This window comes from Lonchura striata, chromosome 1A, assembly GCF_050655825.1.
Source record: "Lonchura striata isolate lonStrDom1 chromosome 1A, ASM5065582v1, whole genome shotgun sequence".
Lineage (NCBI taxonomy): Eukaryota > Metazoa > Chordata > Aves > Passeriformes > Estrildidae > Lonchura > Lonchura striata.
The window spans coordinates 23,271,176-23,296,411 of record NC_140741.1 but is presented as its reverse complement, the minus strand read 5'-3'; the positions used below and the strand labels follow the sequence as shown (position 1 = coordinate 23,296,411).

Genomic DNA, 25,236 nt, shown 5'->3' with positions numbered 1-25,236 from the left:
TGGTTCATCAGAGAGTGGAACTAAACAAGCCCCCAGGTGCAGTTCTGACAGGTCAGATTCCAGTTTGAACTGGAATCTGAACCACAAATGGAATGCATCCATATCATTGGCCAATGGAAATTTGAAGCCCCTATAAAAGGCAGCCAACAATAAAATCCAGCTATTGCTGCATGATCTCAGTGTGTTCTTGTTACATTTCTGTCTCCATCATCAGTAACTAATATTAATGTAATTGAAATACCACAGGTCATTTTTGCAAGCTTAGATTCATTTTCTTACCTCAAGATCTCACCTCAAAGTTTTGCCTCTTGTGTAAACTCTGGATCTAAGCTTCTTCTGCAGCCAACAGAGAAACACAGGTATGTCCAGGTGTTGACCCATTCTTCTGAAGAAAGGCATTTCTAAAGAGTGCCCCTATCTATAGTCCTTAGTCTGGACAAGTTCAAGAGAAAAGAATTTCAGCTTTCATGCTTAAATTGACAGAAGTAATCTATGTCTCTGCCAACACTGCAAATGCAATGGTGTCAGTCAGTATGTTAGTGACAGTTCAGGGGCATGGCTAAGATGCTCCCTGTGTCACTGAGTGTAAGAGAACAGTTTTATTTTCATCATGCTGCTGACAGAATGGTAATGTACACAAGCCTTTGAAGCAGTGCAGTTTAGGGTCCCATATCCACAAGAAGGAAACTAAACTACAAATAATGACAAATGCCATAGCCTCTGGAAATCTCTGATACTTGTAGGAAAGTCTTGAATTTCTCCATTCATGCTGAGTTTGGCTGAGAATGAGTTTGTTTTTTTCCCTACTATCTGGCACAGTGTTTGTTTTAGATTTAGTATGAGAATAATGTTGATAATGTATTGATGTTTTAGTTGTTACTAAGTTGTGTTTACTCTAAATCAAGGACTTTTTGTCTTCCCAAGCTCTGCCAGTTAGCAGGAGTACAAGAAGCTGGGGGAAGCACATAGCTGGGACAACTGCCCTGAGCTTGCCAAAGGGATAATCCATACCACAGAATGTCATGTTTAGTATATAAACTATGGGTCCAGAAGCTGCTGATGACTGCTTGGGGTCAGGCTGGGACTGGTCAGTGGGTGGTGTGCAACTCTGTTGTGCATCACTTGTTCCTCTGGAGTTTTACTCCTCTCTCTCCTTTTCTTTACTACTACTACTAGTAGGACCATAGCATTTTATTTTAATCAATAAATTGTTCTGCTCTCAATCCATGAGGTTTACTTTTTTGTTCATATTCCCCTCCCAGCTGAGGAGAGAGGGACTGAGTGAACAACTGTGTGGAACTTGCTGACTGGGGTTAAACCTTGGCACACGCCAAGAACACCAGGTGATCGAACCTGTTAAGAGTTGCACAATTCAACCACATGGACACAATTAGAAAACATCGGCTTTATGTAAGTAAATTTTCATGATCCAGAGAAAAACTTATTTCTGTAGCCCACCAGAGCTCCTGCTCTGTAAATCCACTGTCAATACTGACAGTTTCAGGGTTTTCATAACTGTAACTTTGTCATCAGAACTGGACTGGGCAAAAGTCTACATTTCCTCACTTCCTATCTTCATCTGTGCCTTCTGTACTCCCTCTGCAGTACCCAAAACAGAGCTCTAATGGAACCCAGCTTCCCCACCCCTGGGAGATGTAGGATTTCACTGCATATCCATTAAGCAGCTGCTTGTCCTCTTGCAGACTGGAATTAAATAAGATATCTTTCACTATTCTTGTACCTTCAATCCCACATGTAGCTGGTAATAGGGAGAAAATCCAAAACATAACCACAGAATGCAGCTGAATGCTAGTGATATCAAACAAATCCATGTGAATGACCTTTGCAAATGTGTAAAAAATTTAGTTATGAAAAATTAAATTGAAGTTTTACCAGAGCTACTTAGCTTTTCCATTTTATACTTTATATTACTTGTCATAAGGTTTGAAAAAGCTAAATTACTTCAACCTTTGCTATTTAAAATGAGCATTGATTTTTTCCTCTTCTGTGTTTTGAGAAGAGACAAAACCAATGCTAATGGTTTTATCCAGGAGGTTGTAATGGCACAGTTGAAAAGCAAACTCTTCTCAGATTGCATTGGAAAACGGTGTTGTTCCTTTTTTGAAAACAAAGCAGAGGAGATATTATTACAGTTTCACCTCCACCTGTTGCTGTATGACTCGTGGGCAAGTTAGAAGCTTCTGCCAAGATCTCTTCTAGTCCTTCAAGTGCTTCTGTCTTGCATGTGTACTTTGAAGTTCCTATTGCTCATGTAAAATATCTATACTAGATGTTTTAGACATGTCTTAACATATAAACTACCTGATTACAAGTCAGTTCTCTTCCAGCTACCTTTCAAAGGGATTGCTGCCAGCCACATTTAACCCCACTGAGTTGAGATTAACTAGCAAACCTAAACTTCAACCTGTATCTTTTCATCTATTTGCTTGACTACCCATTCCAGTGAAAACAGTAAGTTGTTTTTTCTTTTCTCTAAAGGAAGAAGATTTAGATATTAGGTACTGCATATCTGTCTCAGCTCCCCCAATAAATTTTGAAATGTTAGTAAATTTTAATAAAATTTACTTAGTGGAATATGTCTCAACATGCTACATTTCTGTGCCTCCTGTGAAAGAAAGGCAGTTGAGCAGTAGTGAGGAAAAGGCTCAAAAACGAGTCCAGCTCTCCTTAGGGATTGGCATACAGCAGCTTGGTCTCAAGAAGCCTTCAAAAAATAGTTTCACTTGTCATTCCTTACCTCTGGTACTCCTATCTCTCCTGCTTTCCCAGTATCTGAGCCATTCACAGTTCAGCTCAAGATAGGAAATGACACTGCTACTGATTTAGCAGATGGGGAATTTAGGCACAATATGATTAAAATTGACTTTCACAGGCATTTATGCATGTCTCAATTGAAATCTGATGGCTTGGATTTACAGTAATTTGCCCAAAGTCATACAAGAAGCATACAATAGGCCTGGGAATTATATCCAAGCTTGCACTTTGCTCTTTGGACCATATTTCCTAAATGGGATGTAGTAATTTCAGAATTGCACCTTCCCAGTCCCCTCTTTGTGGGGGGATACCAGTCTACTGTGAATAAACAAATCCTTTGGCCCTCACAGCACGAGCAACAAAGCTAGCTACTCTTCTAGATCTGCCTCTCAGGTGCAGTGGCAGTGCAGATGCTTTACATGTCTCCCCTTCAGAACTGTGGGATGACATAGCACAAAGGCCACCTGAGCACACAGCTACTTCCAAGTGTAGCAGAAATTTTACTGTTAAAGGGGGAATACTATCTAAAAGGAAGGCATGCCTAATTAGCTGAAGATTTTTTCAACACAGCAGTGAGCTACTGATCCTTAGAAAAATAAAAATGCCTTGAACTTTGTTTAATTCCACTTGGTCTCATCCCACTCTGATTTGGTTAATTACCTGTAGATAATTTCTTCGGGATTTCCACATTTCATCTTTTTCAGATAGCATTGCTTAGCTCTGTAGCTTCAAGTATCTTTTATTTAGGATTGTCGAATACAAATAAGAATGCTCTGACCTACAAAAATAAATAAGATAATGAAAATTTTTAGAAAAAATTACTATAAAGAATGAATACCAGTTCCTGATGCCCCATGGAGTTCACTGTTTGATGATAAATCTATTTCCAGTCTATTACACTAAGAACTTCACAGTTTTGAGAACTCTGGAGATAGTTAGATTAACAACTCACCCACCCTACATCCAGTGCTATTTCTACAAAAATCAGAATTTCTTATTTCAAGCACTTATTTTTCCAGATGACAGAGTCCACAGCAGAAGTAAGGCACATTCTGGAAAAAGCTGAATATATCTGTTCTGGTATAAAGATATATACATGCTCACCGTAGCTAACACTTACTAAATAGAACAGAAGATATCTGAAGATTTTGATTTCCTCACTGAAAATTTTAGGCACAAAATGAAAATTTCAGGAAGTAGATTACAGCCTTACAAAATATGGAGCTTGAGAATATACTTAGCATAGGAATAAAATAACGAACCAATTGAAGACTGAGTTACAAGTGTGTGATAGAAATTGTTACTAATGGAAGAACACAAAATAAAATGTGTGCAAATGGGAATGCTGGCTTGAAATCCCTGGCTCCAGCTGACTGACAAGTTTAAGCACTGAGAGCTGTTCTGTCACCAGTAACAGTGAACACTTGTTCCCACTATGTTGTCCTAAAGAAAAGTGCTGAGTAGAAGTGGATAAGTAGTTTTTCCATCAACACAAAATTGATAAGTATCAGAACAAAAACCACAAGAGAAACAACATTTTCATTTCAAGTTTGAAAAAAAATGCAGTAGAAAAATTTGAGGGCTGTGTTTTCAAGAAGATTCAAAACTAGCTACTATCAGCTCAAAAAAGGCCACTATCTGCTCTGTGTCCTGAAAAACCTGCAGACTGGTCAGCGTTCATCTTTCTAATAACTTGTGAAATTCTGGGCTGACATAACAAAATCTACCCAAAGATCTTAAGAGTGCAGATTAATAGTTTATTGTCACAGCATTGTACTTAGTGAATACAAGTTATAAAATAGATAAAGGGAAAAATGCATCCCCTAAGGTCCCAAACTTAGTGAGTATTCTTGCCTTAACATCCTCTGGGCACTAAAAAAAAATATTACTAATTACTGCTCATAGTGCCCATGAGGCAGCATTTAGCTGCATATAGCATTTACAGTAAAAACCCATGGCCACACAAAATTCTTCTTGCTTGAGTTTCACTTTAAACTCAAAACAATCCAAATACATGCACATTTTGAATTAATCTAAATCTTTATGATATAACAAAGAACATGAAACTAATGGTGTTACGTGAAACCATGTGGAAATGTGTAGGGTTTATTGAGGTTTGCTTTATGTAGATCACAGTACTAGAAGAGAGTTAGGAGAGGAGATATTAACCAGAAGAGAATGCTAGCAAAAGCTATTGTGAAATGTGAGCTTCATACTAGTTTAGTTAAAATAGTTAAGACCCTCAAATAATGAAGAATTACTACAGGTTATTCGGAATTAAGAACAAACCAAAAATATTCTTATTACCTCTGTTGAGAGATTGCATGCATACACATGTTGGTGGCAGATGTGTAGAATGTCTTTGGCTGCTCTCTGGCCCTTTCTGATTCTAATTAATGAAGGGACTCGTGGATTATGAAGTGTTTCATATAAATGCTTCATAAGAGAGGTTTATAAATCTCAGCAGAGAAGTCAGTCCAACTAATATCTTCACTCAGCAGCCCGTATTTCTTCAGAACAAAGCCTAAAAATGGAAGAAAAATGTTCTCTTTAAGTCCTGTTTCACCACGGGGAAATGATCCTTTCTGGTTTGTAGTGAAATTTGACTTTTTTCGGGGAAAGGTGAAAGTAATGCAGACCCACAGATCCCCTCACCCAAGGTTCTATTCCACCAAATGGTTGGTTGGACCTGGGTTCCATGAGCCATCCTGCTTTTTCTCAGGCTGTGCAAAATGTAGGAAGTGGCTGGGGATATAACCTGCTCTTCTCTCAGCCGATGAATCTTGATGCAGGTGTTGGATAGATTGGAATAGATCTAAGGAACCTTCACAATAAAAATGGTGCCTGCCTTGCTGACAACAGGCACCAGCTGGTAAGGCAACAGGGTGTGTGGCCAGGGACAAGGCCAGTGGGACACAGCTGGCCACTCTTCCTCCCAGGATAATGAGGACAATTGGGGGATTGGAGCATCTCTCTGATGAGGAAAGGCTGGAGGAGCTGGGCCTGTTCAGCCTAAAGAAGAGATGATTGAGAGGGGACCTCATCAATGTCCATCAGTATCTGGAGGGATGGCATCACAGGAAGAAGCTGGGCATTTTTGGTGGTGCCAAGCAATAGGACAAGAGACAACGGGCAGAAACTGATGCGCAGAACACCTGAACATGAGGAAGACGCCCTTTACTGTCTGGTGACCACGCACTGGAACAGGTAGCCCAGAGGCCGGAGTCTCCCTCACCGGAGATATTCCAGAACGGCCTGGATGCAATCCTGTGCTTGTGCTCTAGGATGGCCCTGCCTGAGCAGGGAGGCTGGACCAGATGTCACCCTGTGGTGCCTTTCAACCTGACCCATTTGTGATTCTGTGAGACCGAGGCCGCAGGGAAGGGCTGGTCAGAGGCCTCGCTACACGATCGGCGGCGGCAGCCCTGCGGGACGGAGCCGTGCGGCAGGGACAGCGGTGCTGCAGGGACAGCAGCGGCAGGGACAGCAGCGGCAGGGACAGACGTGTGGCAGGGACAGCAGCGGCAGGGACAGCAGCGGCAGGGACAGCAGCGGCAGGGACAGACGTGTGGCAGGGACAGCCGTGTGGCAGGGAGAGCAGCAGCAGGGACAGCGGTGCTGCAGGGACAGCAGCGGCAGGGACAGACGTGTGGCAGGGACAGCGGTGCTGCAGGGACAGCAGCGGCAGGGACAGCCGTGTGGCAGGGACAGCCGTGTGGCAGGGAGAGCAGCAGCAGGGACAGCCGTGTGGCAGGGACAGCAGCGGCAGGGACAGCCGTGTGGCAGGGACAGCCGTGTGGCAGGGACAGCAGCGGCAGGGACAGCAGCGGCAGGGACAGCCGTGTGGCAGGGACAGCCCTCGGCCGCAGCCCCGGGCGGGGGGGGCGGGCCCGGCGCCCCCGGCCCGGCCGCTCCATAAAGGAGGCGGGCAGGGCCGGTCCGGCGGGAGGGCGCGCGCTGAGGGAAGAGCCGACACGAGTGGCGGGGAGGCGGCGCGGAGGGAGGGCAGCCCGGCTGCGGGAAGCGGGGCTCCGCGCTGGGACTGGTTCCTTCGCAGCCATTTTCCGTCCAACCAAACAGCCGATTTGCGGAGGGAGCCAACCAGGGCCGCACTGGAGGTTTGTGCCTGGCTCCGGCCAATGATTGGTAACCGGTTCCACTGCAGGCTCGAATGAAATGTCCGTCTCCCTCCCCGGGCCCCGGCGCTGCCGCCGCGCCGCCGCCGCGGGCACCAGGAAGTGCGGGGCTGCCGCCCCGGGCCCCGCACCGGCCGCGCGTCGCTTTGTGCGGCCGGAGCCGCGGGGGCCGCGCGGCCCGGGAGCCGAGCGGGGCGGGCGGGTGGGGAGAGGAGCGGAGCGGGCGGGCAGGCAGGGAGGGAGGGAGGCGGCAGCGAGGGGGGTGTCGGCAGGGGCGGCGGGGCGGCTGCCCCCGCCGCTGTCCCGCTCTCTCCGCGGGGCCCTCCCCGCTCCGGCTCCATTTTGCGGCCTAGGCAGGGGTGGGGGCAGCAGGCGGGGCTGCCCCGCGGCCGGCCGGCACCCCTCACCCCGGCCGAGGAGCGGCGGGCGCTCGCACGGCCTCCCGCCATCGCTCCGTCCCCGCGCCGGCCGCGCTCGGCGCGTCCCGGGGCCGCGGCTCTGCGGCGGCCGCGCCGGGCGGAGGGGCTCCGCGCTCTTTGTGTCCGCGGCAGCGAGCGGCCGGGACCCCCACCACGCCCACGGCCCCTGCCGCGCCGCAGCCGGGTAGCGGCGCCGCGGAGGCCCGGGCTCTCCTCCCGGAGCTCCCCACGCCGTTGTCGGGACCTTTCCTGGGAGGTTTGGCGGTATTTTGCAGGGATGAGGAGCGTAGGGCGAGTCCCCGGGATGCGGTGCCAGCACCCGGCTGGCCATGCGGGCGGGAGTGCGAGGCCTTGGTGGCTGCGCGGGGGCCGGGCAGAGCGGCCCCCGGCCCCGGGCAGGTGCGGGCAGCGCGGGAGTCACAGCCAGGGTGACCAACAATAAAGTTGCTGATTAACCGAGGACTCGTCGTCTTGTGCCATTTGTAAACAAGGGGTCACGATAGACGAGCTAAGCTCTCGAACAGATGTGAGCTGAGTGCCAGGAAGGCTCGGAGGCTGTTGGTGTAAGTAGGAAGGTGTCCCCTGCCCCAGCTAGCTGCGTTTGCATCATTGAAGGGCATGGAATCGGGAGATGGGATCGATCGGCTCGCAGTGGCACAGAGGCAGCTGGGAGGCATCAGCACTTGTCCTGTCACACACATGACAGATGGGAGAGAGACAGGACCCTGCCATTATCGATGTCTGCACAACTTTTCGGTCTGTGGCAGGTGTTCTTGGGCAGGCCTCGGTGTACTAGCCACTGTTCTGCCTCCAGAAATTATGTAGTTGGTGATCCTGAAGAGTACTGTTGAGGTTATTCACAGGTAATACTATTGGAAAATGACAAAAAAATTCATGTGTTTTAGTAACGTTTCTGTGGCTATGTTATATATTCTGCAGTACAGCAGCAGTAGAAAATCAACTTCTAGCTTTACCAATTTCTTTGAGGTTTAACCAAAAAGATTTTGTTCTGAAAGAGCTGTCAGGTAGAAGCTACCTAGTGTGCTTGGGTTGCTTTTGGGATGGAAAAATTACTGATAACAATTATCTGAACATTTTTAGGCAATGAGGAGCATAGAAATCTGGATTTCAGCCCATTCATCGACTCTGTTACATGTAGTAACCTTTCCTTGGCATCTTGGTAGGTGGCAGTTATTGTCAATTAAAAAATTCAGCTTTCTTAAAAGAAGCTCTGGCAAAATGGTTAGAAAAAGGAAGATGGCAGGCGCCACTTTGGGCACTATTCAGAGTCTGGCTTTAATTGGCTTGCAGGAATGGAGAAATGGTGTCTATATATAATTATTAGCATACTGTTCCTAAACAATAAGCTAGCGGTTACTTTCTTTGTTTCTTTGCTTATGTGGCCTGTGGCGTGACAGCTACAATATAAAGGCAAGATCCATCTGCAGTTCTTTCAGATACCCGAGATGGATCAGTCTGAACTGTTCTGAGGCCTCTGTGAATTGCCTTCTTGCTGTGCATTGAGCGGGTGGTTATACTTGGTCTTGGCTGCTGCCATTTACAGCTATGGCATTATATGGGGAGAAGTTAGGAGCTCTGGGTGTTACTCTTTAGACTTCAGGATTTGACAGTCACAGCAGTTCAAAGCTTAACTCTTATTTGTGGTAATAATTACATGAAGGGAGGCAATGTTCAGAAATGGAATTAAAAAGAATGTTTAAGATAATTTCAAGATATGAAACATTAAACCCTGAAACTTTTAAAGTCCGCTACCTTATTTTGTCAACATTTAAAAAAGGTTTACAAGGTTCTTCCTTTAGTGCTTTCAAATATAAATCTAATGTTGCTCCACCTTTAAAATTTTGCTTAGAAAGAAACTTGGCTTAGGTACTGAGTTTTGCAGTAGTGTTTTGAAGAAACTTAGTATTTGGAAATTGATGTTTTAGTGGCAGGATGCTTGTAAAAAGAGCAAAACATGACTATATACGTGCATACTAAATAATATGGGTAAATAACATTGGTAGAATAAAAGCAAGTGTCAGCAAATTCAACAGTTTTGGCCAAAAATAGTCTGTTCTGAAGCTAGTTCAGTCTGGCCTGAACTAGTTTCGTAAAACTCTTACTTACCCTGTTGCATGAGAGGAAAAAAACTGCTTGGCATACTTGAGCTACTACCTCAACAAAGGAAAAATAGCCTACTTAAAAATGTTATCAAATGTCTAAAAGGAAAGAGACAGGATTGATGGATTGCTGCTTTAATAAACAGATAAGCTTAGTTTTTTACCAAAAATGCTAGAAAAGTATCAAAAACTTACTATTGAAAGGTAATATGGGGATTTCTGTCAGGTTGCTGAAGGAACACACTGTGATGGTGCAGTGTGTTCGGCACTGCTTTTCTCTTCCAGCTTCTGGAAAAACAGCTAAACTGCCTCCATTCCTCTGCTCATCTTGCTTATTTTCCCCTCCAGCTTCTCTCTTCTACTGCCAAAAAAGAGAAAGCGTGGAAACTCGATTTCTCCTGCTTGCTCTGTATCACTGACCCACTCCTTGATGTGAAAATGCATGAGGTTTTAGTCCAGCCATATATATTGGAGTTAGCAGTGCTTGTGGATATTAGCCTGCCTGGGAAGGAGCCACCAGCTGCTGCAGCAGAGCTGGATCCACGTGGAGGGGGCCTGTGGTCAGTGGCATGTGGGCTTGTAAGATAAGACATAAAGCTGATAGACTGTTACATGGAGTGGAAAGGTGTAAAGGTGGCAATGCCCTCTTTGGATTCCATAAGGGAAAGTTTCCTCCCCGTGGGCCAGCAGAAGGATTCTGGTACAGCCCAGATGCTAATGAGCCTTGGTGACACTGTCTGGTCCTCGCAGCATCAGTCTGCTTTTCCCAGTGTTATTCTGCTGTAGGGGAAAACACTGAATGTAAGGGATTAGAGAAGCCCGAGATGGAGAGAGAGTGCAGCATCTGGTTTTGTTCTAGCTATGTGCTAAGGGGTTTAGTGTTATATTTTTGTGTGGTTGCTGGAGTAATGTCCTGTGAATGCATTCACCAGTTGGTATTTCTTATAAACCTGAAGATGAGAGTTCACTGGGAAATTAGGATTCCCGGAAGTCACTGAAAAATAAAAGGAAATTGAAAGTGTATTTTCAATTGAAAAATCTTTGTGCTTTACAGGAGAGGGTGCAGAAAGCTCAAATAAAATTTTGTGTCTGCTGTTATGTACTGATTCACAGCTTTACATCTCTTGTGACTGCGTATGGATTTAGTTATTATTTCTGTCCTGTTTCTTTGGCAGACATGACTGCATGGATTGTGTACCAAGTCCTTCAGTTCATTGCATATCATTTTCTACTGTCCCTTTTATAGGGTAGCAATTTTGAGAGACAGGGTGAATAAATCCTGCATGAAATACTTAGATCACAAGAGGCCTTTGGTTTCCCTTCAAGAGGGCAGTTTGTAAATCATTGCCAGATAACTTCCTTGTTCTGAAAACAAAAATCTTGTTTCTTCAATTTTTTTTTTCTTCTTTGTTTTTCCTTTTATACTGATCTAAGCTTTAGTCCCTTATTCTCAGTGCTAGCAGGCTTGGGCTTTTATTCTTCTTTAGTTATCATTTAGCTGAGCCACTGATACTGACTGCGCTCTTAAGAGGGCTTATAAGATTAAACAGGATGCAAGATTTACTTTGAGATGCTGATGTTTTATTAGTTTAGTATAGACATATTATAGGAACAGTGGGCAGGTGACAGGAGCAAATTTTTTAAGCATCCTCCAGAATACTTACACCAAATGTCATTGTAAACCTTTGTGTTCATTCATGTGCATCTTATCACTGAACCTTCTTTGATGCCTTTGAAATGTTTATCTTTTAATATATTTCTTTGGTTAATTTCCATGCATCAAGTAGTTTGTATATCCCTAGTAATATTCTTTTTTTTTTTATTAGAGATGGAAAAAGCAAACAGAAAACCACTAACAGAAAGCATTGTGCTGCTGCTCTGGATTCAAATTTTTGTTTTGCAGTGTAGTGCTGAATGTTTCTGTTGTGTACTTGTTTACTCTCCCTGGTTGCTGATAAAATCAGATAGTGGCATAGTCATTTTAGAGACTGACATGTCACTTCTGATATGCTTAGCTCTCAGTCTTGATTCAGTCCGTGTGTTAGCATGGAGGAGCTTCAGTGTCTCCTAGCCCTGGAGGCTGAGGGTAATGTACAACCTGTAGTAATTGCTTCCTGCAGTTGTACACAGCACTTGCTGCTGGAAGACTGAGGTGTTGGAAGCCCTCTTTGTGCAATTTGGCAGCCACACAGAGGCAGGAGATGCTCTTGTATTAAAAGGCATTGCAGTGTTTGCATGCTGAAACTGCCATGCAAATGTGAGGTATAATCTGCAAATGGCTACTTCTCTATGAAGCAAGTTGTAACAACTGGGCTGTCTAAAGCAAAATCTGAGAGCATTCTTGCCCACCTGAACTTTTTTGGATTAGATCTCCCAGGATTTTTTCTGTTTTAGCATTTACTTCCATCTAAACTAGTAGCTCTTCCTACTAAATGGGCCAATATAAAAACTGTTGGCCTTTTATTCTCTCCCAGTGACTGCAGTTAGTGTAGGCAAGGTGTTGTTTCTATGCTATGTTGGACTGCTGCATTTCCAGAGCAACTTCAGGGACACAGAATTTAGTTTGTGTCATGGTTTTGGAGGGGTTTTGTTGGTTGTTTGGGGTTTTTATTTGTTTGTTTAAAGGAGGGGGATTAATTAGCAACAGTGTAGTGAGAAGAGTGTTTTCTCCTTTTCTGAACATTGCTTTATGTCTTACAGATCTTGTGGTGAGCTTGACAGATAATGTGGTGATTGACTAGAGTTTTGAACCTCTGAAATGAAAACTGTAATGTGTGAGCATGTAACTGCTTGTTATGAGATGACTGGGATAGCAGTGGCCAAATTTTCCTGCAAGGTCATGTTTGTCATCTATCGGGCTCAAAGAAATACTAGTAGGGTGACTTGGATGGCATATTAATTACAGTTGCTATATTCAGATGCCTGGATCTGGATTTGAATTGAATGACAACTCTGGCTGAAGTTCTTCCATCAACTTACATGGATTGAAGTAGTGTGCTGAGATCCACTCCCTCGGTCACGGTGTGGTCAGCAGGGGTGTGGAAGAAGCTCATGGGGCAGCTGGGCCAGCTCTGTCTGTGGTGGCCTTCAAGATGTGGCTGGAGAAATTCCTGAGTGGTCTGCTCTCAGCTTGGAGCTGACCCTGCTTTTAGCAGGGGTTCAAGTAGAGACCTCCCATGGCCACTTCCAATGTGAATTATCCTGTGGGCCTGGATCAGGACCTGGTTATGCTGAGCATTATGCAGAAAGGTGTTAGCCCTATCCCTAAGCTCCTGTGCCAATGTTGTCCTGGCAGCTAAAAATCTTTCTTCAAGTGATACCCACAGAAGTAATTTCATGTTAATGAAATCTGATGTTAAGCTGTCAGTGGCTGTTTTCTTTATCCGAGTCAGATCTGTCTTTTCCTGTTGCAAGCCTTTTCCTATCAGTTTTGCTAATCACTGTTTTAGATTCACAGTGCTGATAAACGTCCACACAAATTCCCACTAATGGTGAAATAATACATCCTGTAAGTAGCTCTGGAAATGTGCACACAGAAAATAATAGAAGCAAAGGTATTACCTTGAGGATGCATTAATCTTATAGGATCAGAATGTCTGTAGATGCAGCAGAAGTTTGAAAGAGATTCAAGCAGGAATTGTCTTTTGAAGGCAAATTGAGCTAATGAAAGCAAGGTGATTTCTTAGTGTTGCTGGGTCTTGGCAATAAAGATTCAGATGGAGTAGCCTGAAGGAGAGGTGAGTGGAAACCAGGTCATTATCACATCATGGCAGAAATTGAAGAATATTGCAAGGTATTTAAAATACCTTGTACTGGGGCTGAGTAAAGATTGAGATCCTGAATTAAATTCTAGTAGGGATCAGAGAGCTGAAACTGAGAAGAAGACTATCAGAAAGCTGTAAGTTAATTTTGGAGGAATCTTTTGGGATTTACCAGACTTCATTTCTAGTTGTTTCAAAGTGCAGAAGTAAGAGAGAGGCACAATTCTCTTAATGATGTGTGATGTCAGTTTTGGTGATCATGACATGCGGGATTGTGATATCCTTGCATTGTCATTACAGTAAGCTGAGTGAGCAAACTGCAGACCCTTTGGGAGGTTGAAAAGCAAAGTTACATCTCCCAACAAAGAGCCTGCGAAATGTGGACAGAGTGAATTTATGTGAAGGTTGGCACATGGAAGGTTAATGCCTAAAACACTGCCCTTCCTTTGAGTAGAGCTGCTGTGTAAGAAGTGAAGATAGTTTACAGAAGCCCAGCAAAAGGGACCTGAAGTTCTTTATAAAAGCATGTGTGATGTTCTGTACAGTGAAGAAGGGCTGGAAGAGTCTGTTTCTCTTGAGCAGCTCCTAAGGCTCTGTCCAGCTGTTGTTGGAATGCGAGCAGCGCTCGCGTTATTTGTGCATCTGTGGCCAAGGGTAACGCCGGACATTGCTTGAAGGTTTCAAAGTCAAACAGCCCTGTGGCCACAAGCAAAGTGCAGATTAGTGAGAGGTTAAATGCTCGTATTTCTGGGTAGGTGTAAAAATAGCACAATATTGCTTTTCCTTCTTCATGGGTGTGCAAAAAAATGAGCTCTATGGTCTCACTGGCAACAGCCATGGGATCTTTCAAAGACACCAGGGTACCCACACACCCTGGGTGTGGGGTCAGTGAGTGAAATCAGCTGGGCTCTGCCTCTCCAGGGGCTGTGTGTGTAGCTTGTCAGTAAGAAGGAGGGAAGCACAGGCTCTTTTGGCATCCCTTTTTCTCCTGGCATTTAAGTTACCTGTTAAACTGTGAGTGCCCCCATCTCCAAACCCTCATGATGAAGTCTTCTTGTTGGCCCCCACATCAGAAGCTTGAGAGAAGAGCACCTAAGGATGCCCAGAGAGTGAGGCAGGGCAGGACCAGGGAATGCTAAAACATGACTCACAAGACATATAGGAGTAACTGGTGTCTTAGGGAGGATGAGGATGCAGAGCTGGTCCCACGGTCTGGCTAGAAGTTTGTCAGTGGCTTGACAAACCAACGTGGAAGGTAAAGGTGAGTGAAGGATGCACTCTGTGTAGTAGTACGCAAAACATTCAGTGAATGGGGGGCTGGTGTAGGATTTGAGGGTTGTTCAGAGACACCTTGCATGTTCTGGTCAGACTTTCATGGAAGCTGTATTATACATAAACCAAATTATTCTGTGCATGGCCTGTACCTCTGGCTGAGGTTTTTGGAAAGCCTCACAAAACACTTGAACTATTTCCCGTGTCAGTAAAACTCGTTAATGACAGTGGGGTTGCTGTTCTCCAATAGCAAAATATTTATGCTTTGTATAAATTGATCTCACAGTTTGTACTGGGTTTGGGTAGTAGGTGCACTTAGTGATGTAACAATCACACCTGAAAGGTTTCCTTTTTCTGATTGTAGATGGATGGTGACAGCTCCACAACAGATGCTTCTCAGTTAGGAATTGCTGGAGATTACATTGGTGGCAGTCACTATGTCATACAGCCTCATGATGGTAAGAAGTGAGAGAGTAAATGCTACTATCTCTCTGTATATGTGTGTATACATATATTTTATTCCAGTTCTTGTATCATTCTCTGCTATCTTCTGTCAGGCTAAGAATTTTCCATTGTTTTCATAATGCCTCACTATATAAAGCATTTTTTTCTGCAGTCTGAAGGGGGGAGGTTGGATTTTTTTATGTTGGCGCAGAAACCTTGAGGGGATGACCAAAAAATTAACATTCTAGGAAGCAGTTTGTATTTTGACATGGCATTAATAATGATTGTTGATCAGCAGCCATGTATGATTCTGTGCATAATGTGATAAAATGCTGTCTTTGTAAAGGCACCCTGATGTTGCATCTATTTTTAAAATTATGTCTATGATGTTAACACACTGTGCTTTCAAAGGTCTTCATCCTTCAGTGTAGGATTTTAAACTGAATTATTGCCTGCTGTCTATTCTATGTAATTTCTGTTAACTTTTCTTCATTTCATTAGACACAGAAGACAGCATGAATGATCATGAAGATACAAATGGCTCAAAAGAGAGTTTTAGAGAACAAGATATATATCTTCCAATTGCAAATGTGGCAAGGATAATGAAAAATGCCATACCCCAAACAGGAAAGGTAATACTGTTGTCTGGTAAAGAAAGTGTGTTAATGAGTTTTACTCCTTCCTCTCAGTGAAGTTGATCTGATTAGAACAACATATTTTTCCAAATGATGCTGGTTTATTGAAGAAAAGTGTTACAAAAGGAAAGGGAAAAAAGCCCTAGGAACAGGATGTTGAGACCAAGACCATTTTTTGTAGATTTCTGAAAGCTTTTAGTTAGAGTGTCCAGAACTGTTCTCCATAGGGCTTTCAAGAGCGTTCTTTTTCTAAGATGTGTTCTCTGAAATTGTCGTAAAGGATCAGACTTGATGACAATCACTAAGAATATTTTCTATGCAATTCTCTTGAGATATTTAGTCTGCTTTCTTTGAGGTGCATAAAATTTGGAATAAGTGAATCATTTTGGCTGAAATAGAAATCCAGTGCTCATCCTGAAGGAAAGAGAATGGCTAGCCTTGCATGACCCGAATATTCACATACCCAAATGCCAAAGTGACCTAAGAAGTCTGCTTTATATTGTGGAGCAGATAAGGCCAGATATTGAAAGCCTTATTTATTTCTTACTTCTAAGAATAGACTTTTTAATCCATTCTGCTGAGCTGGTGGTTGTATAAGTACTTCATCATTCTACTGGTTTATCTTAAACCTTTGCAGGGCTCTTATGATTTGCTGTTTCTCTATTGTATTCCAATACAATTCCAGCCACAGTAACATTTCCTCCACCTAAAACTGATCTCTCTTTTTGGAAATCATTCTAAATAGAAGGAAGACATAATTTACTTGCATCTGCTTGTATTTTTATAGTGTTCAGGGCTTGCTGGAGATCTGGATGTTACATTTATAACTTTGCTGTGAAAAACTCTACCCTAGTCCATATTGTCATAAATTTTTAGTGATCAGGATGAGATTTTTCTTGAGAATTTAGCATATGGTATGTAGAACTATCTTGAAAAGTCAGGATGTTTTTTTTGTAAAAAAACTGCAAGGGAAGCTGCTGACTGATGACTTCTGAAAATCTCACCCTATGTGTCTGAAAATACCAGAGGAGCTAGTGAAGACCCTGCACACAGTTTACTGCTTCAATTTTTTAGGTTCTTTTCATGTGAAGAATAAGAATCTTAATTATTATAATCTTCTTGTTGACTCCTGTCAGCTTCCCAAGTAATCATGAGTAATACTTAAGTTGGGTAAGTTACTTTTGTCCGGCTGAAAACTGTAATCAAATTTACTTACTTCATTCTTGCCAGGGACATATGTTGCTTCATTTGAATTCTTATTTGGTAAATTTATACTGGAATACTAAAGCATTAGAAAGGCTTGCTGCTAAGTGTATATTCTAGTCCTTGAATCTATGCAGGATAAAAATACTTGTCATTGCTGAATTTGTGGGAATATACTGCAGTGGGGTTGCAGTTACCAGCTCTCTTAAAAGAAGAGGAAGTAGGCTGTGACATTGTAATGAGCAGGTTTGAAGAGCCATAGGTAAGCGAAACAAGAAGCATCTGTGTGTAAAAGCTTGTATAGAATTTAGGACTTCAGTTGATCCTGGCAGTTGGCTGTGCTGCTTGAAATAGTAAAACATGGGTAAAATCACATTGCAGCTGGTCTTACATAGAGCAGTGAGGACATCCAGTGGTTTGCTGTGCAGGTGTTGCCTAAATGAGTATTGTCATTGGGTTTTGGAATGTTTCCTCAATTATCTGGTGTATTCTTTGTGGGGTTTGTGGTGGGTTTTTTTTAAGTCTTGTGTCTTCATTAATGATTTTATGATACCTTTCTCCTTACTAGATTGCTAAGGATGCAAAGGAATGTGTACAAGAGTGTGTAAGTGAATTCATCAGCTTTATAACATCAGAAGCAAGTGAGAGGTGTCACCAAGAGAAAAGAAAGACCATCAATGGAGAGGATATTCTTTTTGCCATGTCTACCTTGGGGTTTGATAGCTATGTTGAACCTTTGAAGTTATACCTCCAAAAATTCAGAGAGGTTGGTATATATGGGTATTTGCTCATTTATTTAACCTGGTTGTGTTTTTATCCTTAGCTCTCTGTTGTTGTAACTGTATAATGCCTAACTTGCCCAGTATCTCACCTCTTGGTCAGGGAGTAATGTAATGTTTAAAAGCATTCCAGAGGATATCAAGAGAAGGAGGAAGTAAGCATTTTGATTAGACTTGCTGATTCAGAGTAGTTAAAGCTTTCAACTGAATAAATTATCTAATATATTGGTGGTAGTAAATTGCTCTGCTCTTTAAAGGTGCCTATTAAGAATGTTTAATTGGATTTTTGGGTTCAGTCAGTATGTACTGGCTGCATCTTCTGAGGTACTGGCCTAATGCCTGTTGTTTGTCTGGACTTCAAGTCTGCAAAAGAAAAAAAACTGTTTTTCTCTTGTTGGAATAATGATTCACATGGGAAACTATCTGCTTCAGTGGGGTTTTTTAAATTATTTTTTTAGCCTGTCCCTCAGTTTGCTTTTCATACATAGTACAGCTAGATGTGATCCAAACAGTTAATTTAATTTATCCCTTCTCTAGCAGAAAGTGACTTTCTTCCTTTCAGCAATTTAGACCATTTCAAAAAAGGAAGTTGCTTCTGCTTGGGTTTTTTGTTTCTGTCTGCCTCCCCCTTTCTAAATTGGCAGAACAGTAGATAAGGATGCTCTTCTGAGTTTCTTTGTTTTGTAAACCTAAGATTTCTTTAGGTCAGACTTGCTAACGATACTTGTTTTGCTGACATCACTTGAAGCTTCCCCTTCCCAGAAGGTCATTTGCTGGATAACTGAGTAACAGGAGGTGTAATATCGAGTTGGAGTAGTGCTGTGTGCTGTCTTTTTCCAGTTCTCTATAGCAGTTGCACATACTGTGATAGTGCTGTATGTGCTTTTGAAGAGACAAGTATTGCCTGACTACCAAATAAGTATCAAGTGGGTCTGTGCTACTTTCATTCTTAATTGACCATTTTTGCAGATTATAGATGCTGTGGTAGCAGAGTAGTTGCATTGGGTTTTAATTGCATGGATGGGTTAAGTAGCTTTGCTCATCAGTTTTAAATCTCCATTTCAGCAAGGGTGTCTTCAGGGTGAAGTACTTCCGTTTTGTAACTGAGTATTTTGTCTGCAGCAAGCAGTTGCAGAGAATCTTTTTTTATGCCCATATTATTTTTCTAGATGTTCTTATGTAATAGTATAGAGTATCAAACTTGTAAAACTGCATGCAGATGACTGGGGGCCTTGGCTTTCTGTGCTGATATCATTTCTGGCTGTAGTCCTTGATGTGGGAGAAGAAATTCCACATCTTGGTTTTAAATGTCAGATTTTAGTTTATGGTGATGGTGCTTGTGTGTGGTTGGTAAGCAAATGTTGCACATTCTTGGTAGGTGAGATTTTGTGATTTCTTGTAAATACTCCTTCTGGAGTACCACAGATTTTGAACTTTCTGCAGAAGGTGAAAAGCCTTTCTTAGAACCACACAGTCCTAGTTCGCCAAGTTTTTGTTTCAGGAGCATGACTAAGATGAAAAACACTCATGTAATATGCACATTCTCAAATCCCATAGTTTTACAGGTCTTGGGATTTCAAGCTCCAGCTGTTGCACTGTGACTTTTCTGCAAGTTTCAAACCTTGGCTAGAGCTCCTGGGGCTTTGAAAAAAAATCTCAAGCTTTTTTTCTGCTGTTTTGTGCTCTCTTCTTAGGCAATGAAAGGAGAAAAGGGAATTGGGGGAACAGTTACAACTGCAGATGGTCTAAGTGAGGAGCTCACAGAAGAAGCATTTAGTGAGTAATAATTTTTAATTTAATATGTTACTGCTACAGCTTTTATAAAAATTTCATCAGGCCATCAGCATTCTTTCTTGAGGAATATATCCTGGACTAGTAATAGCTCATGTTAATTGTGGAAAATTTATAAATGCATATATTAGTGCTAGTATACACTTAAACACAGGTTGTAATGAAAGGTGCAAACATTTTTTTTCTCTTTTCCCTACAGTAGCTACATATTTAGGTCCCATTCATTCTACTTGCAAGACTGTTGGGGGAAAAGAGTAAAATGAACCCCTCTTGATTACTTGAGGAGCTCATCATTGAGAAATGAGGCAGAGAAGAAAATAATCTTTGTCTAATCTAAAGAAGTTAATATTTCTTACATTCAAAAGAAGTCACAGATTGGAAGCTAGGAGGTGTAGGGTGAGGAGTATCATGTGCATTCAGTGTAGTTTTTCTTCCATTTACTGTGGATTGAAGCCTGACAGTTTTTTGGGATTTGCACTGGTTTTGGTAGTGCTGATTCTTGCTTGTAGTCTCCACTTTGGCTTTTAAATGTTATGGGCTGGTAATGTTGAACCTGATATTAGAGGAATTAGGAAGCAGAGCTCTAGTCATATCTACTGACAAGATTTAGTTTTCTAAGTATGTGATAAAATCGCCAGTAAACTACTGAATTAGCAAAAATTCAAAGCCTGATGACTAAAATGACCTATTCAGGGTTGGAAATACACTTTGCTCTCAGTTTGACTTTGGTTGCATAAAAGAGTGCAGACTTGTTGGGTCTCTTCTAGCCTGGAAGAGTAGCTTATAAAACTGGCTGGAAATTAAGAATCTAAATCTAAATATTATAATAATTTTATATACAAAACTTGTAATACTTAGGTTTGGATTCTTAATTTCCAGACCTAGGAGACTCGGAGTGCTCTATGAAAAAGCTTCATGTTGCTGTGACTTGAAAAGAGCAATTTTAGAAATGTCCTGGCAGGATTAAGGATGCAAAGGAGATGTTGCAGTATTAGAAGAAAGTAAAAAAAATAAAATTATGTTAAATAACTGATCATGTCAATTGCTGCAGGTATTTCTTTCCACAGGGGCAGCTATAGATCTGTCTGGAGTGAATGGTGGTGTCACTGCAGCAGTAGCAGTGATAGCTGTGCTTCTGTGGCATAACCCTCAGCTCTTGGTGGTGGCCTCATGTCAGGCCTGGGTCAGGGACTCTTCAATAAGCTGTGTTGGATGTGGAATGTGCACATTGAAGGGCAGTGAATTTTGGACCTGCCAGAGCCACTCTCAGTAATCTTAATGCATCTCTTAGCCTGCAACTAAAGCAATTAAAAATTTGTTCAATGAAGGAGAAAGGAAAAACAAAAATAAAAACAACCCCAACCAACCAAAAATCTAATTAAAAAACCCTCAAGCATCAGCTTTCAAATGAAAGCTGTTAGGATTATGCTGTGCTTTCAGAATTTTGTATTGGTTATATATCTTGTTTATATTTAGTAACTACATGAACAAAGCCTCATTAGTTGTGTCCTAGGGGAAAATGTGCTACAGTGACAACCTACAGTTTGAGTTGTGTTGCTGTGCTTCCAAATAGCAGCTGTTAGGCACTTATTCTAAGTGTGAGAGCTCAACATACATGTTGTGAAGGTTACCTTGGAGCATCACTCCCTGTGTTTTCTCTATCTCTGAAGTACTTTTTACTCCTTTTGTTGGCCACCTCTTTCCTCTGTGAAATCAGAGCTCTTCTCTGTACCCTGAAGGACGTGCTGAAGTCAACCAGTGCAGTGTCAGGCTCTAGCAGTGCCTTTTAGTTTTCGCCTGTTCCTGTTCTTCTCTTCTGCCTTCCATGGGGCTTCTGTATTATGGAGTCCCTGATGGATCCCAATTTATAAAGCAGCACAATGATTTAATCTAGTTCCTCCCCTGTGGCTATGCTCAAGTGCTAACAAAGCTAACTGAATTCTCCAGGTTTCTTGGGTTACTGAACACTGGAGATGGCCTTTTCAGTGGTCAGGGTGGTGAGCTCCACTCCATTTGCCTGTGTACAGGTTTGGACATTCTGCTTACTCTCAGAGCAAAATCAAGTTGGATTTTATCTGTTTTTTCTGAATGGGAATAAACTTGTTCACTTGTAACACTTGGTAACAAGTGTGACTCTACCAGTGTAGGATTGTAACTCAGGCAATTAATGGCTCTGTAGTCCTGGAGTGGACCACAATTATGTAATGGTGACAGACACATCAAACAAGGCTCTGTATGTCAGGCAGTTCCTGCCTAACATTTTTAAAATGCTCTTTCTTTCAGCTAACCAGTTGCCAGCAGGCTTAATAACCACAGACGGCCAACAGCAGAATGTTATGGTCTACACAACATCATATCAACAGGTATGATCCTGTATCCTGTCCCCTACTCTTCCTTCTGCTGCTAAAATCCAAGCACTAGTTCAGCTGCTGTGTTCTGAAAGATGAGAATTAATTTTATTTAGTCCTTTGGTGGTGGCTGTCATGCCATTCCAACACTGAGAATTCATGCTGCTTGCTGTGAACTGCTCTGCAGCTTCAGAAAAGGTGCAGTGGAAAGTAAGCTTGCATTTTCTTTCTCTAGATCTCTGGTGTTCAGCAAATTCAGTTCTCATGATTTTGAAGAAAACTTTCCATCTGGGAACACAAGACGGAAAACCTGTGCAACTCTAACCAAGAGGCAGTTTTAATGACTGGTGAAGAGATTTATCTCTTTGTACATTAAATAGCTGTAATGTAGCTACCAGAAGCTTGACTAATTGAGGTGTGAGTTCTGACTCAAATCTTTTTCATGATGATTTTAAAGAAATAATTGGATTTTAAAGGTATTAAAGTATTTTTGTTTTGTACAAGAGTTTGTTGCTCTGTATAACTCCTGTATGCATTGTATATTGCAATTTATTACTGTCAGAGATTTGTAGACAGTTTCTTATTTTCATATTGAATCATGTTACTTTTGTAATTCAGGTAAACAGCTGGGTTAATTCATGTTTACCCTTTGAATAAAATGGTAAGGGTATAGTTCATTTTTGAATGCAAGTTGCCTTTATTATAACGATTGAGTTAGTCTTAGTTATGTAACTTGTCTTGCATGACAACCTCAACTAACTTTACATGTCAGCTTATTTATTGAGATTTTGAAAGGGACTTTTTCCTCATGAAACTAGCAGCTCAAAAGAATTGCTACAATTGTTTTTTTTCTAATGTATCTTCTGAATTAAAGGTTAATCAAAACCAATTAATGTTCTACTACATTTAGAGGTTTAGAGCTTATCAGCAGTGTTAATGAAAGCACTGACTGTGCGATGCAGGTTTTCTTTTTTAAATTTTCTTTTCAGTTGCATTAACTCTCCTTAGACTTACTTTGATACTTTTAAGGTAGACTTTCTGCTATTAAAATAACTCTTCCTTTTTATGTATGGCTTTTAGAATCCCAAACTTAGAAATTCAAAGGTGGGGGGGATTTTATAGTCCTTGTGGTAAAAGATCTCATTTTAACTTTTTACTGAAATGTTTTAACGTTTCTTGTGAGCCTGTGGGAACTCAAAAGTGGTAGTGACTTTCTGTGTCTGGGCTGTGTGTTGTGTGTGTGTGTGAGTACGTGTGTGTGAGTGGCTGACAGCTGAACAAGTGATACAAATCTGAAATGGAAGACAGACTTCAGGTTTGCTGTCTCTTTCCTGGTTTTGCAATAAACTCTACCTAGGTAATGTAGTTATGTATATTTAGTGAGCTGTTCTTGATAACATTGCTGTTTTTTTAATAATTGGGTGGGTAATTTTATTGCCATGTCTTAGCCTATTAGGGTAGGGGTGGGGTTTTAGTAGTATTTTTACTGTTTCCAGTGGACTGAAATGTAATATGTTAATTATCTTTCCACATACCTGTTACTAATTTAAGCAAACCACACCTTGACACTGTTGCCATATGATTTCTTGCTGGTTTTTGTCTTAAAAAAAAAAGGTAACAGTTCAGTATTGGGAAATGAGAATAACCTAAGATATCCCAGAAGCCTGAAATAGGCAGCTCTTTAGCTAAACAAAAACTTCATGTGCAGATTTGAGCAGTGTCTCCTACCAGTCAGCATTCTGCTGGCAGAGCCTCTGGAGGCAATCCAGTGTATTCTGGGGCAGTCTGCATGGATGTTCCGGGCTCTGTGGCAGCCTGTCGTTCTGCAGCAGCTATCAACAAATGGAGTGTCTCATTAAATGTAAAACTGAATAACACAATCCCTACACGAGCCCCTTCTATTTGTATTCCATTTATTTCAGGCCAGCATAGCATGTTCTTGCTGTTCCCAGATTTGCAATGGAAAAAAGCTGTGATACCAAGTAAGGAGAAGCTAGGGAAGATTTGGCATTTTGATGTGTAGAAAGCAGGTTGAGGTGATCCCACATGCTTGAAACAAGCAACATTTTTCAGGCTCCCCTCTCTGCTGTGAGTTTATGTTAAAGTGTGTTACGTTTGTGGTTTATACTCCATCATGTGAGCAATGAAGCTGATACTTTACTTTCTCTTTCTTCTCCCCTCACCCTCTGAGGGCCAGGGACAAAACTGCATAACTTCTCATTCTCTTCCTGAAACTACAGCAGTAAAAGTAGCAGTACAACAGTTTGTTCCATGTCTCTCTGAATCCATTCTCCTAATAAAAGTTTGCAGGGTACTGTAGCCATGGTACACCAAATAAAACAAATGTGGTCTGAAGAAATACTTGCCTAATTTTATTAGCAGCAGCACAACCAGTGCATTCTTTACATTTGTTCAACAACTCTATGTTGTCATTTTGTTCTTTTTGAGTGTTTAAAGTTTAGAAGTAGCTAAGACCCAAACCAAGAATGACCATTCTTGCTACATCTCATCTGCTTCTACAAAACACTTGTCTTTGGTCCTCTGAATGTTTTTTTTCAACTAAGATACCCCCAAACTTGAGACAGCTCGAGCTGTAGCAGAGTATGCTAAGACTTGGAGAAAGGTTGCTTGAAATAGCAGTGATGTTCAAAGATCTTTTTCTAAGAACAGTGGCTCTTAAAAGTGCCTTTTCACAACACAAGCAAGTTTTACCACAGTAATTTTTTGACAAATGCATTTTTGTGTAACTTAATCCTTCTGATATTTGTTTATAGGGTGTTTTTGTTATCTTGAAAAGCACAGAAACACTGTTATCTCTAGTCAAAGTGCAGTTATGAGAAAAGTTAATTTAGATGGTGTTCTTCTACATCTCATTTTCATTATAGTTAAAATGGAAACTGAAGCTCTGCCTTTCCCAGTCTTGTTGATGTACACTTGCATTGTTAACTATTTTATTTATTTCTCCCTTCTGATCTCTACTGAATGTTAAAATATGTGGCTAGATGGTGTAGCCAGAACACAGATGGAGTTCTAGCATGAGGTGGTATGTCCTAAATACCTACTGCCCCATGCTTATCTGCCTGTAGCTAAAAATCAGCCTGAATTATATGGGCTATTCTCTAAAGAGCTGCCTTCCTTGAACTGCACTCTGGATCACTGAATGCTGTGGGATGATTCCTATTGCAGAGTTTGAGGATGATGCTCATGAACATGTTGTAGGCATGGATAGGTGATTTCTCTCTAGCCTTTGGCAGGAGAGGAAGCATATGGGCAGCTGCACACACAGAAGAGATGGCTCAGTGCAAAGCAAGGGGCAGAGCCAAGGGATAGTTTTCCCCAGCACCTCGCTATCATGATAAGGGTTGGCAGCAGCTTTGCTTACAGCTATAATATTCCTCATTTTGCAGAGCTCTGAATGCGATTAATGTTCCAGTTAAGTCACGGAGACTTGCTGCCTCAGTTATATTTGCAGCAGTGAGACAACTTGCCTTTAAGTCACTGTATTACCAATGCTGCAGGCTTGATGGTTTTGGGGTTTGGTTTGTACCAAGTA

The 25,236-nt window shown here is 41.9% G+C and overlaps 2 protein-coding genes across 4 annotated transcripts; one reads left to right on the top strand and one right to left on the bottom strand.

The window, feature by feature from the left end:
- Positions 1–65: 65 nt before the first annotated feature.
- Positions 66–7,252, bottom strand: LOC146763406 (uncharacterized). The gene is made up of 2 exons (XM_085569097.1): positions 5,083–7,252; positions 66–3,553 (listed from the first exon to the last, which is right to left on the bottom strand). Exon 1 carries the CDS (start codon positions 7,250–7,252, stop codon positions 6,113–6,115), a length of 1,140 nt encoding a protein of 379 aa, XP_085425223.1. The 3' UTR covers positions 66–3,553; positions 5,083–6,112.
- NFYB (nuclear transcription factor Y subunit beta) lies at positions 6,823–23,048 on the top strand. 3 transcript variants are annotated; one of them, XM_021536208.4, is made up of 7 exons: positions 6,823–6,893; positions 14,848–14,941; positions 15,429–15,559; positions 17,334–17,531; positions 19,239–19,320; positions 21,619–21,698; positions 21,919–23,048. In XM_021536208.4, the coding sequence occupies exons 2-7, from the start codon at positions 14,848–14,850 to the stop codon at positions 21,949–21,951; spliced, it is 618 nt and encodes a 205-aa protein (XP_021391883.1). In that variant the 5' UTR covers positions 6,823–6,893; the 3' UTR covers positions 21,952–23,048. The 3 variants fall into 3 exon arrangements, with proteins under 3 accessions (XP_021391883.1, XP_085425753.1, XP_085425752.1); XM_085569627.1 differs by having other exon boundaries at positions 6,823–6,921; XM_085569626.1 differs by having other exon boundaries at positions 6,823–14,472.
- Positions 23,049–25,236: the final 2,188 nt, after the last annotated feature.